Genomic DNA, 18,324 nt, shown 5'->3' on the forward strand with positions numbered 1-18,324 from the left:
CTGTTTTCTGACGCTTGTTGAGGCCACTTGGGGGGTTATTGGTGCCCTCAGTCACCTGAATAATGCAAATGAGTGTGGAGCTTTCTGGGAACTGCCGAAAGGACTATATGGTAAACAGGAGGGCTGCTCAATCTTAATATAATTGCCCTTTTTGACCTCTTTTTCAAACCAGTGGCCCTTCTATCCAGAATGTGGATTCTGCAGTCTTCAAAAGTTATTTTTATCTTTCAGATGCAGATGGACTGCTGAATCTTATCCTTATACAGTGGTACCTCGACATACGAGTTTAATTAGTTCCAGACCCGAGCTCGTAAGTCGATCAACTCGCATTTCGAAGGAATGCCTTTAGACTTTGTTTTTCGCGCCGAGATAACTAGAAGCAAGGATTCTTGCGCCACCTAGCGGAAGCTCAGCTCGTATCCCGAATTTGAGCTTGGGTGTCGAACAGAAATTTTGCTCGCGTCATGGCTCGTAACTTGGAATACTCGCATGTGGAGCAGCTCGTATCTAGAGGTACTACTTTATGTTTGTTCTATGTGCCATGCATTTGTGAAGTGGTTGTTCTGTTTCTCCAACGTACAGAACTGTATACATCTCACTGCATTGTACTGAATATATCAAATTGCTCAATTTGTGTCTGGGTGTCTTATCCTGGGGTGGAAAAGCTTCTGCCTTAGTGTATTTCTGAGTTTCAGGTGTGTATGCATATTGTGTTGATTGTCACCTGTACCAAGTTGGCACGCAGGTAGGTTCAGGAGAGCCTGACCCTAAGAGGAGTGATTCATCCAATGCAGACGTTGAGATATGGGACAACTCCCTTGGAGTTCCAATTCCGTATGTAGCCCCTTGAGAAAATTAAAGGCCCATCTTTGATTTACACTATACCTTGGGAAGGATCATTATGGGTTTTGAGAGCAATTCTAGCGGAACTTCTATGGTGCTATATTGGATGTTTATAAGAATTTGTAAACTGCTTGGAGTCCAGGTGGAATTGATAGTACAGAAATGCTACAAGAAATAAATATATTTTTATTAAATTATTGAATGCTTCTTTGATTAAATTATGCCATGCAGGTCTCAATAGAAAATTTCATTTTCTGTTGCATGGTGGACTCGTCTTTTGTTTAATTTATTGCTTGTGCAGATTGACCATTCTTTCTTATCTGCTTCTGCAGCACTCTGCTGGTTGGGCTCTGTGTATCTCCTTATAGCATTGAAGAATAAAATCCCATTTTATTCTGCTTTTAGAGACTGCCCCTCCTGTCCACACTCAAATTCCAAATACCCTTGCTATCTCAATGTAATAATGGAAGAGTTCTGTTACTACCATTTCATTGGCTTGCGAGCCTGTTCTTCTTCTGATTTCAGATAATCATCATAGAGTTCTCTCAGATGCACCAACAATTCCTCCAGATTTTCTCCTGTCAGAGCAGAGAGCGGGATGACTTTCTGCTTCACTTGCTCCTTAAGGAGAGGCAAGTTGTTTTTGGATTCCGGAAGGTCAAACTTATTTGCAACAATGACATGAGGCATCTTTGACAAGCCAACTTTATACTGATCCAGTTCATACTTCAAGGCTTCCAAATGAGCCCAGGGCTCAGCCAGAGAGAGATCCAACACAAAGAGGAGAAAACAGCAGCGTTCTATATGTCTCAGAAAGGCCAAGCCAAGTCCCCGATTCTGATGGGCTCCTTTTATTATTCCAGGGATATCTACAACTGCAAAATAAGACAATAACAAATCAATAACATTCTGGTTGTTGGAGAATGATACAGAGGAAAACTGAAGGAGGGGGGGAATCAGCATCTGGATAGCTGGAGCAGTTTTTCAGGGCATGAAAATTATTAAAAATTAAAAAAAATCCCAGAATCCTTATTCAAGAGGCAAAAATTCACAGAATTCTTGCTTGAGGCAAAAACTTCTTGTTGCTCGAAGCTCTGTTGGCCCCGCCACAGAAGTCCATCAAAGTCTTCCAGAACTCTAGGATTCCATGGAATATTGTTTGAAATCTTAGAGGACTGTGGGGCAGCTGCAGTGGTGGGATTTTTTTTTTACTACCAATTCTGTGGGTGTGGTTTAGTGGGCATGGCATGGCCTGGCGGGTGTGGCAGGGGAAGGTTACTGCAAAATCCCTGTTTCCTCCTGATCAGTTGACACTCGGGACACAGAGAATAGATGGGGTGGGACCAGTCAAAGGTGGTATTTACTGGTTCTATGAACTATTCAAAATTTCCACTATCGGTTCTCCAGAACTGGTCAGACCCTGCTGAATCCCATCTCTAGGCAGCTGGATACCCTAATGTTCAGGACCCCTTGATTAGTTTACAGTTGACATATAATGAGAGACACTTAAAAACAGACTTTCAATTTTTGCAAGATCCAATCTAGGTCGGTCACAGAGACCACAGGTGCTGCCAAGCTCTAGCCTCCTAAGTACAGTGGTACCTCGTGATATGAACCCCTCATGATACGAACATTTTGAGATACGAACCCGGGGTTCGGAAACTTTTTGCCTCTTCTTACGAACTTTTTTTGACTTACGAACCCACCGCAGATCGCAAAATGGTGCTCCGTTGGGCGCCGCCGCCTGGCTGTCACCTTTTGAAATACCCGGGGGGCTTCTCGGCATCCTCCCGAACCCGAACCTTTGCTGAACTTTTCGGGTTTGGGTTCAGGAGGCCGCCGAGAAGCGCCCAGCTGTTTCAGAAGGTTACAGCCGGGCGGAGCGCCATTTTGCGATTCCCCCCCCCCTTGCACGCATTAATCGCTTTTACATTGTTTCCTATGGGAAACATTGTTTCGACTTACGAAGTTTTCGCCTTACGAAACTCCTTCCGGAACCAATTAAGTTCGTAAGACGAGGTATTACTGTACTTGATAAGCTGCTGGCAGCACAAGTAAACAGCCAAATACTTAATAGCCAGCTATCAAAACCCCAATCAACATCTAAAAAGCCACACACAGCAGGCACCGATACCACACATAGGACAGCCCGAAGCACACACTCTGCTAGAGAAAAGTTTCCTGAGGATGGACTGCAGCACGAGTCCGAAAACTCGGAAGATTAAACCTCTGGTCCCAGTGACCAACCCAGATTGGATCCTGCAATATTATCCTTGGACACATATCTTTGCCTTCATCTGTGACTTTCAATTTTTTTTAACAGGTGCTTCATTCTTTTCTTTTACATTTTTTAAAATTCTTTTTTAATCTTCGGTCATGAAAAAAGGTGATCTGCAGTTAAGCTTTCTTCCCCACCCCCCCTTAGCACAAACCTTAGCTCTTACAAAGTGGTATTGCTGTCGCAAAAGGCTTTTCCTCCCCACTCCAGAACAGGGGTCTCCAACCTTGGCAACTTTAAGACTTCTGGAGTTCAAAGCTGGCTGAGGAGTTCTGAGAGTTGATGTCCACAAGTCTTAAAGTTGCCCAGGTTGAAGAACTCTGCTCCAGAAGGAAATAAAACCTTGAAGGTCTTTTTTTATTCTTAAAGAAGGAAATGTAAAGGTGTACCTGCAACCTGCTCGTAATCTTCGTAGTGAACAATGCCTACATGAGGATTCAGGGTTGTGAATGGGTAAGGAGCCACGGCAGGTTTTGCTCTGGAGATTGCCCGCAAGAGGGACGATTTCCCAGCATTGGGGAATCCAATCTAGGATAAACAACACATTTTGAAAGGTAGATAGTTTCTGCCTTCAACATTACTTTTAATTCTTTCATATTTCTTTCTTATTTTAACTAGATTTGATTCAATGATCTAGTTAACCTAGGTCAGGGATATCAAACTCACGACTGGATGCGTCATGCACTGGCCTCGGCCACCCCCCAGTTTAGCGAAAGGTAAAAATTGTGATACCTGACAGGCTTCCTTAGAAAGCATGAAGCAGAGTCTTAGTCCCAGAAAAACCTCTTTTATTTACATGACTGTGAATTCCTTTCATTCACAGCGCGTAAGTCTTTCAGGAGAATATCTCAGTTGGAACTCAGCCAGAGAACTTGTTTCATAATGCAGAGTCTATTAGAATCACAAACAGAACTTTCCACTCTTGAAACAACCAAATGAACTACAGTGATACCTCGTCTTACGAACCCCTCGTCATATGAACTTTTCGAGATACGAACCCGGGGTTTAAGATTTCTTTGCCTTGTCTTAAGAACCATTTCTGTCTTACGAACCCATTTCTGTCTTACTGCCGCAGGGATTCCCCTGCCTTGTGACTGCCACTGCTGGGATTTCCCATTCGTTTCCCACCCCCACCGGGATTCCTCACCTCCCGACTGCCAGCCGAAGCACCTGGGATTTTCCCTTGGCTTTCCAGTGGCTGGTTGAGATGCCCCCCTTCCTCCTCCTCCTGCCCGGCGGGAGGCGAAGTGCTGGGGGGGGGTTTTCAGGCCGGCCCTCCTGCCCCCCAAGCCGAAAACGCAAAGCGGCTGCGAAAGCGCTTTCTCCGAGCGCTTTGGGAACCCTCGCCCTGCTACTCTCGCAGCCCCTTCACTGGGAGCACTTTTGTCCAGGGCTGTCAGCGAAGGGGATGCAGGAGAGGTGGAGCGGCCGTTCCCAAAGTGCTCGGAGAAAGCGATCTCATAGCTGCTTCGCTGGGAGCGTTTTCTCCAAGCGCTTTGAGAACGCCCGCCTGCCTCTCCTGCAGCCCCTTCGCTGACAGACCGCTTTCTCCAAGCGCTTCCGGAACGCCCACCCCGCCTCTCCCGCAGCCCCTTTGCTGACAGCCCTGGATGAAAGCGCTCCCAGCAAAGGGGCTGCAGGACAGACGGGGAGACGTTCCGAAAACGCTCAGAAAAAACACTCTCACAGCCACTTCGCTGGGAGCACTTTCTCCAAGCGCTTTGGGAATGCCCGCTCAGCCCCTCTCGCAGCCGCTCCGCTGGGAGCGCTTTCGTCCAGGGCTGTCAGCGAAGGGGCTGCAGGAGAGGGGGGTCAGGCGTTCCCAAAGCGTTCGGAGAAAGTGCTCTTGCAGCCGCTTCGCTGGGAGCACTTTTGCCGAGTGCTTCCGGAACACCCACCTCACCTCTCCTGCAGCCCCTTTGCTGGGAGCGCTTTCATCCAGGGCTGTCAGCGAAGGGGCTACAGGAGAGGCGGGGCGGACGTTACGGAAGCACTCGGCGAAAACGCTCCCAGCAAAGCGGCTGCGAAAGTGCTTTCTCCAAGCAGTTTGGAAACGCCTGCCCCACCTCTCCTGCAGCCCCTTCGCAGCGTGGCAGCGATTTCCCTTTGAGAAGCAGCAGCAGCATCGGAAATGTCATGTCCAACCCCCCCATCGCCCCCGAACAAGGATCCGAATGGGCAGTAATGGGCAAAAGGGGTGAGTTTTGGGCTTGCACACATTATTCGCTTTTCCATTGATTCCTATGGGAAACATTGTTTCATCTTACAAACTTTTCACCTTACAAACCTCCTCCGGGAACCAATTAGGTTTGTAAGATGAGGTATTACTGTAATTGCTTCCTGCAAGAGCCCATGTCCTCTTCCATTCTTTCATTTCCTACGGGAGGGGTCAATCATCTCCAAAATGTGGCCTTACTCCCAGGTCACTAATTGTTCTTGTCTTCTGGGAGCTCTGCGCATGCCCACACTGGGAAAAGGCTCCAGCTATTCCTCTGTCTCGCTGATGTCTGACTCTGGAGGCAGCTGAGAACTGCCAGATGGTCTTGGCTCCCTCTGCCCCCAACACAGAGCATTCGTCCGAGCCTTTCCTAGACTGCAGAACTAACCCTCCCCAACCTCATTGTCTAAATCTGCTGCCAGCTCTGCTGGCCACTGGAGGGCCACAATACGTAACATGACGATGACAACATGACAACACAAGTTTGATACCCCTGACCTAGGTGGACTAGATTAAATTCACCCAAATAACATTTAAATAAACAAACATTTAGAAACTTCATTCCTTCAGCCATTTGCTTTACAGGCTGAAAAGCATAATACTATTCATTTAGTAAGTGTTCAAAATTACAATGGCACTGGAAAAAGTGACATGACCATTTTTTCCATATGCCCATGGTGACGTGATCAAAATTTGGGTGCTTGGCAACTGACATATATTGACGAAGGTTGCAGTGTCCTGGGGTCACGTGACATCGTTTGCAACTTTCCCAGTCAAATGGGGGAGGCCAGATTCACTTAACAACCACATGATTTACTTAACAACTGTTGTGATTCACTTCACGATTATGGTAAAAATGACATTAAAAATGTCATAAAATGGAGCTCAATGCACTTAACATCTGCCTTGCTTAACAACATAAATTTTAGTCTCAGTGGTGGTCATAAGTCGAGGACTAACAATGCCACCTGCCTTCCCACTCCCAAGTTACCTGGCTGTTGTGAGTCTGATCATCAATTATCTCTAAGCCAAGAATTTCAAAACAATACTCAACAAGCAGATGCTATGAATTATAGTGGGGGGAAAGGTATTTAGTCAGATACCAATTGTGCAAGTCCTCCCACTTAAAAAGATGAGAGGCCTGAAATTGACATCATAGGTAGGCCTCAACAATAAGAGACAGCATGAGAAAACACATCCAAAAAAATCACATTGTCTGATTTTTAATGAATTTATTTGCAAATTATGGCGGAATATAAGTATTTGCTCAATAATAAAAGTTCACCTCAATATTTTGTTATATATCCTTTGTTGGCAATGACAGAGGTCAAATGTTTTCTGTAAGTCTTCACAAGATTGGCACACAGTATTGCTGGTATGTTGGCCCTTTCCTCCATGCAGATCTCCAAAGGTTTTCTATAGGTTTGAGATCTGGACACTGGCTAGGCCACTCCAGGACCTCAAAATGCTTCTTAGGAAGCCATTCCTTCGTTGCCCTGGTGGAGTGCTTTGGATCATTGTCATGCTGAAAGACCCAGCCACGTTTCATCTTCAGTGTCCTTGCTGATGGAAGGAGGTTTGCACTCAAAATCTCACAATACATGGCCCCATTCATTCTTTCATGTACACGGATCAGTTGTCCTGGTCCCTTTGCAGAGAAACAGCACCAAAACATGATGTGGCCACCCTCATGCTTCACATTAGGTATGGTGGTCTTTGGATGCAACTCGGCATTCTTTCTCCTCCAAACATGATTTGTGTTTCTACCAAACAGTTCTACTTTGGCTTCATCTGACTATATGAGATTCTCCCAATACTCTTCTGGATCATCCAAATGCTCTCTAGCAAACTTTAGACGGGCCTGGACATGTACTGGCTTAAGCAGGGGGACACGTCTGGCACTGCAAGATCTGAGTCTCTGGCGGCATAGTGTGTTACTGATGGTAGCCTTTGTTACGTTGGTCCCAGCTCTCTGCAGGTCATTCACTAGGTTCCCCCGTGTCATTCTGGGGGTTTTGCTCACCGTTCTTGTGATCATTTTGACCCCAGGGAATGAGGTGTGACATGGAGCTTCAGATCAAGGGAGATTATCAGTGGTCTTGTATGTCTTCCATTTTCTAATTATTGCTCCCACAGTTGATTTCTTCACACCAAACTGCTTGCCTATTGCAGATTCAGTCTTCCCAGCCTGGTGCAGGGCTACAATTTTGTTTCTGGTGTCCTTTGACAGCTCTTTGGTCTTCACCATAGTGGAATTTGGAGTGTGACTGAGGTTGTGCACAGGTGTCTTTTACACTGATAACATGTTCAAACAGGTGCCATTACTACAGGTAATGAGGAGAACAGAGGGGCCTCTTAAAAAAGAAGTTACAGGTCTGTGAGAGCCAGAAATCTTGCTTGTTTGTAGGTGACCAAATACTTATTTTTCACCATAATTTGCAAATACGTTTATTAAACCTGCCTGTGTATCTCCCATGTTCCAATATTCCTGATTTAACACAAAGGTTTGTTTGTTCAGAGTTAACTATCCTACTGAAAAGCAAGCCCACTTACCATCCCTGCATGGCCCACAGTTTTGAGCTCCAAGTGAAGGGATCTTTCCTGGCCCAGTTCTCCTGAAGTCGCAGTTGTTGGTGCTCGGTTGTCATTAGCCAGAAAGAAATGGTTGCCTTTGCCCCCAGCTCCACCATAGACTGCAACGTATTCTTCCCCGGGATGGTTGAGATCAGCTACAACCTTAGTGCCTTCCTTAATCATGGTACCAATAGGTATCTACAAAACAAAGATAAATTTAAGTAAAATGGAGCTAAGAATTTACACTCCTTGCCTGTTTGCTCCTATCTGTGAGCAAACAGCTACTCAGCAGTCTTCCAAATGTGGGACATTACAGATTCAGCTTTTATAAACTCAACATTTTGTCCACCTAACAACTATTTACCTTAATATAAAGGGGCCTGCCAGCTGCTCCATAACAGTTTTTGCTTCCTCCCTTTTCCCCATTGAAGCCCATATAAAATGGGTGGATATCGGCCAAGGATTTGATTTGCCGATCCACTGTAAAAAAATAAAATAATATAATTCAACACGCTAAGAAATTATTTTTTTAAAAGAAAAAAACCTGTGTGGATTAATTATGAATAAGCAGACTGTTTCCTGGATAGCACATCACAAATGCCAAATCTTAAATTTTTATTTTATACCAAATGCTGATTATATCACCTGTTTCTTACCTTCTGGTATACCAGCTGTTTTTTTCCCCTAAATGAGAGAAGTGCTCATAAAAACTTTGGCAACGATAACTTTAAGATCACCAACTTCAAAATATTAAATTACTGTACTTAGGCAGACAAACAGCAATTCATATTTTATTGTATTCACTAGCAATTATCATTATTTTCAACAATAGTATAATTCAATTAATAAATTCATGATCCTATAGTTTCAGCAGTTAAATTCTCAACATTAATTCTTGTTTATGTGCGAATTAAACCAATTGTTTAATTCATATGTTAAGACATTGATGTGTTATTTTACCTCATTTATTTACTTTTTTATAAATATATAGCGGGCTTGTAGGCCATTTTGACCAGAACAGACTGTAAGTAGTTTTATTTGAATTACTTAAGTGTGTGTGTGTGTGTGTGTGTGTGTGTGTGTGTGTGTGTGTGTGTACACACCCCCTGTTTTCCCAAAATAAGATATCCACTGATAATAAACCTAATCTGTATTTTGAGAGCATGGCAATTAGGCCAAGCACTTATTCCAGGGTTCAAAGAAATATAAGACAGGGTTTTCTTTTCGGGAAACATGGTGTGTGTGCGTGTGTGTGTATGTAACATATTTTGTTGATAATGAAAAGGGAGACTACAAAAAATTAGACAAAAAAATTGTGTGTGTGTGTGTGAGAGAGAAAGAGAGAACACACTCGTCCAAATGACAAGATGAACTAATTTTAACAAATTAACAAATAAATATATACAACTATTTTAGGCACCAACATTTGCTGGACACTGCCTGGAGCATGAGACTGGCAGGAGGATGAGGAGCAGCGGCACGTTCGTGCAGGCAGGCTTTCCAGGCCCAAAATAGGGGGGTGGGGGGCTTGCACGAGTGGTGCATATGTGGGAAAGCGTATGAGCGCAGGGCCAGTCATGTGTGCATACACAGGTGGGGAAATCATGCACTCATGGACAGATGGGGTGCACAATCAATCAATCAATCAATCAATCAATCAAACAAACATTGCATTTTGAGTGCTGGTACACACACGATATTGCAGGTGCACACACACACAGTTTTGGCACACAACCAGAAAAAGGCTTGCCATCACTGTTTTATACCAAACAAACAAGGAAATTCAGGGAATTGAGTGTTGATTTTATTAGCTGAATTTAGCAAGAAAGTACAAAATGCAAGATAAATTATAAAGGAGGCCAATTTTTAAAAATCTAATAAATTATTATTATTTTCAAAATCTGAAAAAAGCTCTTAGATGCTTACAAACGGGAACAAGATAGATCAAAGCACTTATCTATTAAAGCACGTTTTGCACAATATAGTGCCTTTGGACAGTTCAATATTTTATTCCTATAAAGAGGTATCTGATTTAGAAAAGTATTTTTGATTCAATACATTCAAAATGTATAAAATTGATGCTGGCCTGCACTCGAGATGTGGATGGAGGATTTGTAGGAGGCTGTGGGCATAGAGACTACTGGTCCTTAGAGAGCTGAGGATCGGACACGATTGAATGGCTGATGACGATAATGCACTTGAGAATGAATGTTCTGAGTCCACCGACATGCATGCTGCTTAATGTTCCCCAATTTATTCCTCCTGTTAAATGTTATCCTGAACCTGGCTTCATGGTGGTTAGAGTACTCATTCACAAATATCAATTGCAAAAAAAATATTTCCCCTAATTAGTAAAACTGACAAGGCTATCAAAGGATCACATTCTAAGATTTTGGGAAGCAACCCACTTGATTGTTGCTATTTTCATTGCTGGTTTTCTTAGCAAAAAAAAAAAAAAAGGGGGGGGGAGCCTATCTATATAAGTAAATGTTGCCACCATAACAAATTCTTCTCTTTGGTCAATCAGAACAACAGGCATATTTTTCAATGACTCATCCAGCTTGGTCTCCAAAATTATTTTGATAATCAAAAGGAGTTTGGAAGGCAGTAAACTTTCAGTAATATATTTGTTCAGGCTAGGAAGAAAGATATTTACTCCGTCCAGTTATGTGTTTTCTTTTTTCTCTCTTCTTGGCTTTCTATTTTCAAAATTGTCCACCTCTTTTGCTTTAACGTAATCAAAACTAGTCATTTGAAATAAATACTTGGACAGACTGAATTATTGGGAATTTGAAATGTATTTCAGAATATTGTCAAGATATGGTATAACCATATGGATTGACAATGAAGGTATATGTGGTGTTATGTAAGTTTTTCAAGGTGGAGAAAAATTAAAAAAAAACTTTAAAAAAAAAGAAGAAGTAGCACTAGATCAGAGCTGTCAAACTACCAGCCTGTGGGCCAGATGAGGTACACTCTCTGCACTAGATCAAATGCATAGGAAGTATTTATCTCACACACACACACCCCGGGGACAAAAATATTGATAAATTCTGTCATTCAAACTCAAATAACTAAAGGACAAATTAGCAGAGAATTCAGTCATGCTGCTTCCCCTCCTCCTAAGAATGGCTTAAAACTGAAAAGGTCTGTACAAGGGATAGTAATCTCCTTACCTTTAAATATAACATGCCCCCCATCTCCTCCATCTCCACCACTGGGACCTCCAAATTCTTTCCTAGGTTCACTGAGAAAACAGGCAATACCATTTCCTCCTTTCCCTCCTATCACACGAACCTTTCGATGATCGACAAAATATCGTTTCTGTAATGGGGAGACATATTATTGAGAGGTGCTAATCACTTGTGAAATTTAAAGTTTCAAAAGCCTTCAAATCTGAACATGCTCATTTATGTTCAATTCTCGAGGAAACATGTAGGGCAACTTGTATTGAAGATTGATCTGATGAATAATGCGATTGATAAAAAATGTTTAAAATTGGGAGAAAAACCTACTGTGGTGGCCTGCAATCTAGAAATAGCTTGGCCTTTTTCCTGAATTCTACCAATCATTTAGTTAAGAATACAAACTGTTATCACCTTTAATTTTTCTGAATTCATGAGTACAGCTTGCTTTTTCTCCAACACAATGTCCCTACCAACATCCCCCACAAAGGATGTGTGCAGCTTCAATTGTGGTCATAAGTTGAGGACTATTTATATATCTTTTCTCAAGTTTGCATAGCATCACCAAGTGGTGAAATGGAAAATTGCTGCAGTATTCAGTACTATAATATTTAGACTCACAAAACATCTCTTTTGTATGCCTGCTGTTGCTAAAATTATAAAATCAACTATTTGAAATCTCTCATATAAACCAAAGTTCAATAAGAGAAAGAGGGGTTTATTCAGTAACAATTAACATAACCTTGGGACTCAGAAGAGAGGTCTACATTTATAGTCAGTCTAATAGCACGCTGCAGCTCACAAACGCATGCTTTTTAATAACGTGTTAGTTGGAAAAAGGGCTACTACAGACTAATACAGCTCTATGATATTCCAAAAGAAACAAACCAATGATATAATCTAGCTACAAGAAAGTCAGCCCTAATAAAATATAAAATAAAAGTTTGGTGCTGATTTTTTACAATTCATTTCTTTACATTTGAATTCAAAAGCTAGGATATCGTAGAACATCATCAAAAGATGTTAAACGAATGTCAGATGGATGAATTAAGGCCAGCCACCATTACCCTATTTGTTATCTCATAATATTGCAAAATTGATAGGGAAAACAGTGTACATTGTGTTCCAAAGGAAAAAAATAGGATGCAAATTCAACAAATATATACAATAACCATTTTCATTCAAAGGAAAATCCCAAATTCAGTAATTATGTATGTAGAGAATTGAAGCCTTAAGTCTATTTTTTCTATACAATTCTACACCTTAAACACAGAACATTTGCGTATAAGGGATATTGAAAACATGTGTCAGGATTCTCATCTAAATGCTTAAATCTTAATTTATTTTTATTTTTTCATGTATTTGTGCTTTATGTAAAAGAAATAAAAGTTTAAAAAGTAGTTAAGAAAAATTACACAGATTACATATTTGTAATTAATCCGAGTATTGTTTACTTTACCAGCTTCTTCTCAGATAGATTTCCTTTACACTTTTTTTGCGATTTTGAATACGGAGAGTTTGTTGTGCTAAGGCTCCTGTGCCAGTTTTTAATCTGCTTTTGTAGTAAGCAACTATGTATTTGGGAATAAACTGGCCTCCACTGACTTTCCAAACAAGCTATGACCATTGTTTGTAGCATATTGCCTAGAAGGAAAAGAAAAAAGTAAGAGGCTTGTAAGATGGTAACCAAGATAAATTGTGCACCCAATCACACTTGGCCCATTCCATTCCATCCTACCCCACCCCATCTCATTCCATCTCTCCTATTCTAAGATATGCCAAAAAATATTTTGTACCACATCTGGAACAAAAATGAACTACTTCTTAGAAAGATCAGTTGCTTCCATTTTTTATTTTCAATGGTTATAAAAAGCATTAGAAAAAGCTTTCAGAACAGCTTTCTCAAAAACATTGTTATTGTTCTGCAACTCTACACAGAAAGGTAAAATAGGCCTGTTATATGTAAAATACATATTTTTTAAAAAACTCCTTTCCTCCAGCTCCAACAACTGTTTAGTATGAACTGTACTAAGCATCCTTAAGTCTTGCAGAAGTAGCAAAAGACTCGCTCCAATATTGTTAACCTACATGGGGGGTGGGGGCATGAAATACAATCTGCAACTGAGAAATGAAGATAAATTCACAGATTTCAAGTTTGTCGGCTCAAAAGAAGCAGGGCTATCCCTCACTTTGTGGTGGTGGTGATTAAGTAAATCCATTTTCTTTTCTCTCATTAATCCGCGTGGAAGAGCTCCAAGTTCCTCGGATGGAGATTATTTCAGGCATGTTTACACACCTGCAAAGTAGACCGGTGTTTCTCAATCTCAACGACTTGAGAACTGAATGGACTTCCAACTTCCCAAGAATTGTAAGGCTGAGTTTCACACAGTTGGATGTAGGGCAAGCCTCCCAATCCCCTCAAAGAGGGAATAAAAGGGAGGCAGACGAACACGTCTGACGGCTTCTCACCTCCACACGTGCTACCTCGTCTCCCATCCCGAGATTTCCCCATGGCACTCAAAATGAAAACTGGGAGCCTGCCTGCCTGCCCGCTCCTCCCGCGGCTCTCCTTTGGCTTACTGGAGTTTCTCTGCTTTTATAGCGCCTCGGTTTCGTCCCCGCTCCCCTCCTCCATAGAACAACGGACGCGGGTAAACACTAAGTTGTCGACGTAGGGAAACTTTCCCGCTTCAATCACACGCGGCCCTTTCCTGAGGAGAATTCTTGTCCCACAGTTCGGTGTCGCGCGCCATGACGTCAAAAGTTACGCGTCCAAGAAGGGGAGGCCATTAAAGAGAATCTGAGCGGCCGCCTTCAGCAGGGGGTGGAGCGGAGGTTTCTGCGCAGGCGCAGATCTAAAGCACAGGTAGAAGTGGGGAAGGGGGAAAGCTGTGGAGTGGGTATGATACGCGTGCGTAGACGCGGATTGTTGCTAGAGTGGTTTTCAACGGTCACGCCGCGTCACGCCGCTCCCTTTACCCCGTCTTCTCTTCACCCCGCCCCCCGCTTCTCTGGGGATTGGAATGAAAGAAGCAGGCGCGGCGTTGTGAGTGGATAAGAAAAGCACCCGGGGTGGGACTTAGCAGAAGCGGGGAGGAGCTTTGTAAAGGCGGAAGTCAGGTAGAAAAGGAAGCTACGCAGACATTGACAGAACTTGATAGCATTTTCTATGAATTCTGCCAGGGTTTCTGAGCCTTGGCAACGGTAAGATATGTGGACTTCAACTCCCAGAATACCCTAGGAAATATTGAATTCTGGGAGTTGAAGTCCACATAGTTTAAAGATGCCAGGGTTTCTTTCTTACTGACCCCATGTATACTGTATAAGCAATGTTATATCTGTGTACATCACCAATAAGATGAAAACAAAATGGCGATGCATGCACAGTGCTAGAAATTCGGCTTCTGCGCATGCACAGAAGAAAAATAAATAAAAAAAATAATTTTAAAAAAACCTACGATGGTGGCTCCTATAGCCCACCACTGACTGATCCGGTTCGGTGGCATCATCACGACATCAGCAGTGTGTCTGCTGGTATCTGAAAAAGCTCAATTACTCCCACACTGCACTGGACTAAGTTAATAGACCTTGAAAAGAACAATAGTATACAATAATTAGCAGGATACTAGTATGGAAAAGATGGTCAGTTTCTCAAGGCTTGGTAATTATCAATAATTAGTATGGCCAGTGGTGGGCTACTAGCCGGAATGCTAAATTGTGCTTGCTGTGTGGAGGTAGCAAAATTGCGCACGGAGTTGCAGGTGCGCCCATGTTTCGCCATGCGCAGAAGAAAAAAAATCACCGAAACACAGGCGCACCTGTGGCTCCGTGCAAGATTTTGCTACTTCCACAGGCGCAGAAGCAAAATCGCGCTGGACCCGCAAGCACTTATGAGCCGCCGTGGCAAGCCCAATTTAGTGTTCCGGCTAGTAGCCCACCACTGAGTATGGCTTACTAAGCCATACTAATTATCAGTCTGCTTTCATTTCTCCTAATGGAACTGGAATCCATTTGGAGAACTGGAACTTTGGAATCAACTCCCTCCAGAGATTCGCACCACCCCCACCGTGCAGGCCTTTCATAAGGTTTTAAAAACTCTCCTTTGCGGGCAGGCCTGGGGCCGTTGAGCACTGGAATCCTGCTCCAGCCGATGAGTGTATGATTGTGATTGTTACTGTTATTCTATCCCAAATTTCAGTACCTAAGAACCTATGATTACAACAGTTGTGAGCCACCCTGAGTCTGCAGAGAGGGGCAGCATACAAATCTAATAAATTATTATTATTATTATTAAGTTAAGTTTTTTAAGATTAAGTTCAAGTTCAAGTTAGTTTAAGTTTAGGTTTAAGTTGAGTTAGAGTTAGAGTTGTAAAGTAAAGTAAAATAAAATAAAAATAGATGCAACGACCAGGTGGTTTATAGGAAAAGGACCTATATCCAGGGGTAAAGTACCACCGATTCAGGCATACCGGTAGCAGCGGCCGCCAGTGGTTCAGAGAATCGGTAGTGGCGGTGTTACAAGGCTCTGTCCACCTGCCCGGACGTTGCCCTTTTCTTGTTTTTAACCCTCTGCACATGTGTAAAGCTTTTTGCACATGCGCAGAGGGTGAAAAAGTGTGCATGTCGGTGGCATACACGAAGCAAAGCAGGCGCTTCCGAACCGGTAGGGAAGGCAAGTAGATTTCACTACTGCCTACATCTAAATTTAAATTGAGGACAATCATGCACCCAGCCCAGTAATTAATTAAGACCCAATTAACCCATTATAGTAATGGCTTAGGATTCCCTCACTCAACTCTGCTTAGATCAGTTTTCTCAACCTTGCCAACTTTAAAAATGTGTGGATTTAAACTCCCAGAATTCTTCTGCGGCATTCTGGGAGTTGAAGTCTTAAAAGTTGCCAAAGCTGAAAATCACTTAGTTGCTACTCTTGCAAAATTGTTTATGTTCTCCACGTCTTTCTTTTGGATGTGCCTTAAGACTTTTTTTTCTGCTGGCACAATTTTTGGTTGATTTTGGTCATTCTTCATTGAGTCCTTTGCAAAGTTTTTATACCAAAAGGCAACATGTGAAAACATCACTTAAATAACCCAGATAAACGCCCTTCAGATTCTGTGTTTTTCAAATTTGCAACTTTTCAGATTTGCAGACTTCATCTCTTGGGAGTTGAAGTCTACACATCTTAAAGTTGCCAAGGCTTTTATTTTTTTTAAATGCTTTAGGCCAAGTGCAACCCCAGGTTCCATGCAGGAATCTTATAAAAGCATCCAAAATAGCTGTCTAACCTCCATTTCAAAGAACCTTATCTTTCCCTAAATATATGACTAGTAATTCTGTCACCCTACAGAGATGTTGAAAATTGCGGTAATACAATTTTTTCTGCTCCAGATGGCATTTCTGAAAGTTATTCTGCTTAAAATAGAAATGGTTGAAGCCTGACCTTGATAATTACAATTTTACATCTTGAAAAGTGACATTGATGCTTTTTTTTCTCATGCAATGATCTTTACTTGAAATATTTCCGCTTATAAATAGAACGTAGTTTATGTATCATTTTCATTAAATCTGCAATTAAAAAAACAAAACCAAGACAGACTTCAAATATGATTACACCAGTCCTTTTAAAAGTCTTTCTGTCATACGAAAAAGTGCCACGGCTTGGCTTCACAATCCAGTCTTTTAAACCTAAAGTGTATTTTTAACATTCTGTATTACAAAACAGAAAATATGGTACAAGTAATGAAACTGTTAAAATGCTGGCATTGCCTCGTTTTTCACATCAATACATAAAAATCACCACACGTTATCTTGTTATTAACAGTTAGAAATATTAACACTAAATATCAAGTATAAATCAGGAAATAATGTACAAACTATTTCCAAAGCGCGTTTTTCAAATACAATTTATATACAACATTCAAGAAATTCTTAATGTAAGACATTTCCAACAGATGCCATGTTGCTGTTTGTAGGTGTTTTAAATGCTGCTGTGGCTTTTTCCAAAGTGGTTTTCAGCAATGCTAGAAAAAAAAACCAACATCCATAGAAGAAACAAATATTAAAGCTGGTTTAAAAACAAACAATGTAGGTTGTTTCTTTTTGGATATCCACAATTCCAACATAAAAGCAGTTATTTTCCTTCTAATCCTCTGGTGGTGTTTAAGAAACATTGTGCACAGCAGTGTTTCTCAAATTGCACTTCAAGATGTATGGATTTCAACTCCCATAATTCCCCAACCAACAGGGCTGACTGAGGAATTATGGGAGTTGAAGTCCATACATCTCCCCTCAAGTGATATCAAATGATAATTTGGAGTTTCAACTTAAAGCAGGATTGCACAAGAAATAAATAAAAATGAGGTCCAGATAGCTGTGAGGGAAGAAGAAATATTTATTCCTAAAAGCAGTGGTTCTCAACCTTTCTAATGCCGCAACCCCTTAATACAGTTCCTCGTGTTGTGGTGACCCCCAACCATAAGTCTAGCGCCAATTCCCCCAACAGAGCTTTAAGCTGATTGGCAGGAAGGTTAGAGGCACACTCCCACTGTAAACATCTGATTGGTCAGATTGTAAAAATATGTTCCAAGATGCCAGAATAGAAGCTTTAGTTCCTAACACCATGGGAAATTTGTCTTTTTCCATGGCCTTAGGCGACCTCTGTGAAATGGTCATTTGACCCCAAAGGGGTCCCGACCCCCAAGTTGAGAACCACTGCTTAAAAGCAAAGAGTTTGTCTTTAAGGGAAGCTGAAGAGAAATGGGGTAGAGTTTTACAGGGGAGCTTGTCTCCGAGTCTTCGGAGTGGGACAGCATACAAGTCTAATAAATTATTATTATTATTATTATTGTCCTAGGTGTGGACGTATGTGTGCTGATTCTAGGATGACCCTTAAAGAGCATCGGTGTGTACATATGCCATTGTCAGGCCAAAGCCCTTATTTTTATTGAAACTTCTGGACTGCCACATATAACTGCTTCAGAATGTTTCTTCCTGGGGGAACTTGGAGGGCGGGGGCGGCTGCATGCCATGACACATTCCTTTTAGGTTCTCAAGGTCAGCCTTTGTTCAGCATCTGGCCGGAAGCTGCTGTATGGTTCATGTGATGGGCTTGTGGGAGGAGATGCAAGGATATGAACTCTAACCCAGGTGGAGATACCCTCGCAACTTTAGATTCGGGTTTCTCCAGTTGTGCTAACATGACCCTGTTAATAATTTGGAACTTTGAA

General features: G+C 42.0%; 1 protein-coding gene across 2 annotated transcripts; it reads right to left on the minus strand.

Annotated features, from left to right (window-relative positions):
- Positions 1–1,009: 1,009 nt before the first annotated feature.
- Positions 1,010–13,941, minus strand: MTG2 (mitochondrial ribosome associated GTPase 2). Of its 2 annotated transcripts, none has more exons than XM_070744492.1 (7): positions 13,679–13,941; positions 12,558–12,742; positions 11,090–11,237; positions 8,278–8,393; positions 7,893–8,111; positions 3,511–3,649; positions 1,010–1,718 (listed from the first exon to the last, which is right to left on the minus strand). In XM_070744492.1, the coding sequence occupies exons 2-7, from the start codon at positions 12,735–12,737 to the stop codon at positions 1,324–1,326; spliced, it is 1,197 nt and encodes a 398-aa protein (XP_070600593.1). In that variant the 5' UTR covers positions 12,738–12,742; positions 13,679–13,941; the 3' UTR covers positions 1,010–1,323. The 2 variants fall into 2 exon arrangements, with proteins under 2 accessions (XP_070600593.1, XP_070600594.1); XM_070744493.1 differs by having other exon boundaries at positions 12,553–12,742; positions 13,679–13,839.
- Between the last annotated feature and the right edge of the window lie 4,383 nt (positions 13,942–18,324).

Source organism: Erythrolamprus reginae, chromosome 3, assembly GCF_031021105.1.
Source record: "Erythrolamprus reginae isolate rEryReg1 chromosome 3, rEryReg1.hap1, whole genome shotgun sequence".
In the NCBI taxonomy this organism is placed as follows: domain Eukaryota; kingdom Metazoa; phylum Chordata; class Lepidosauria; order Squamata; family Dipsadidae; genus Erythrolamprus; species Erythrolamprus reginae.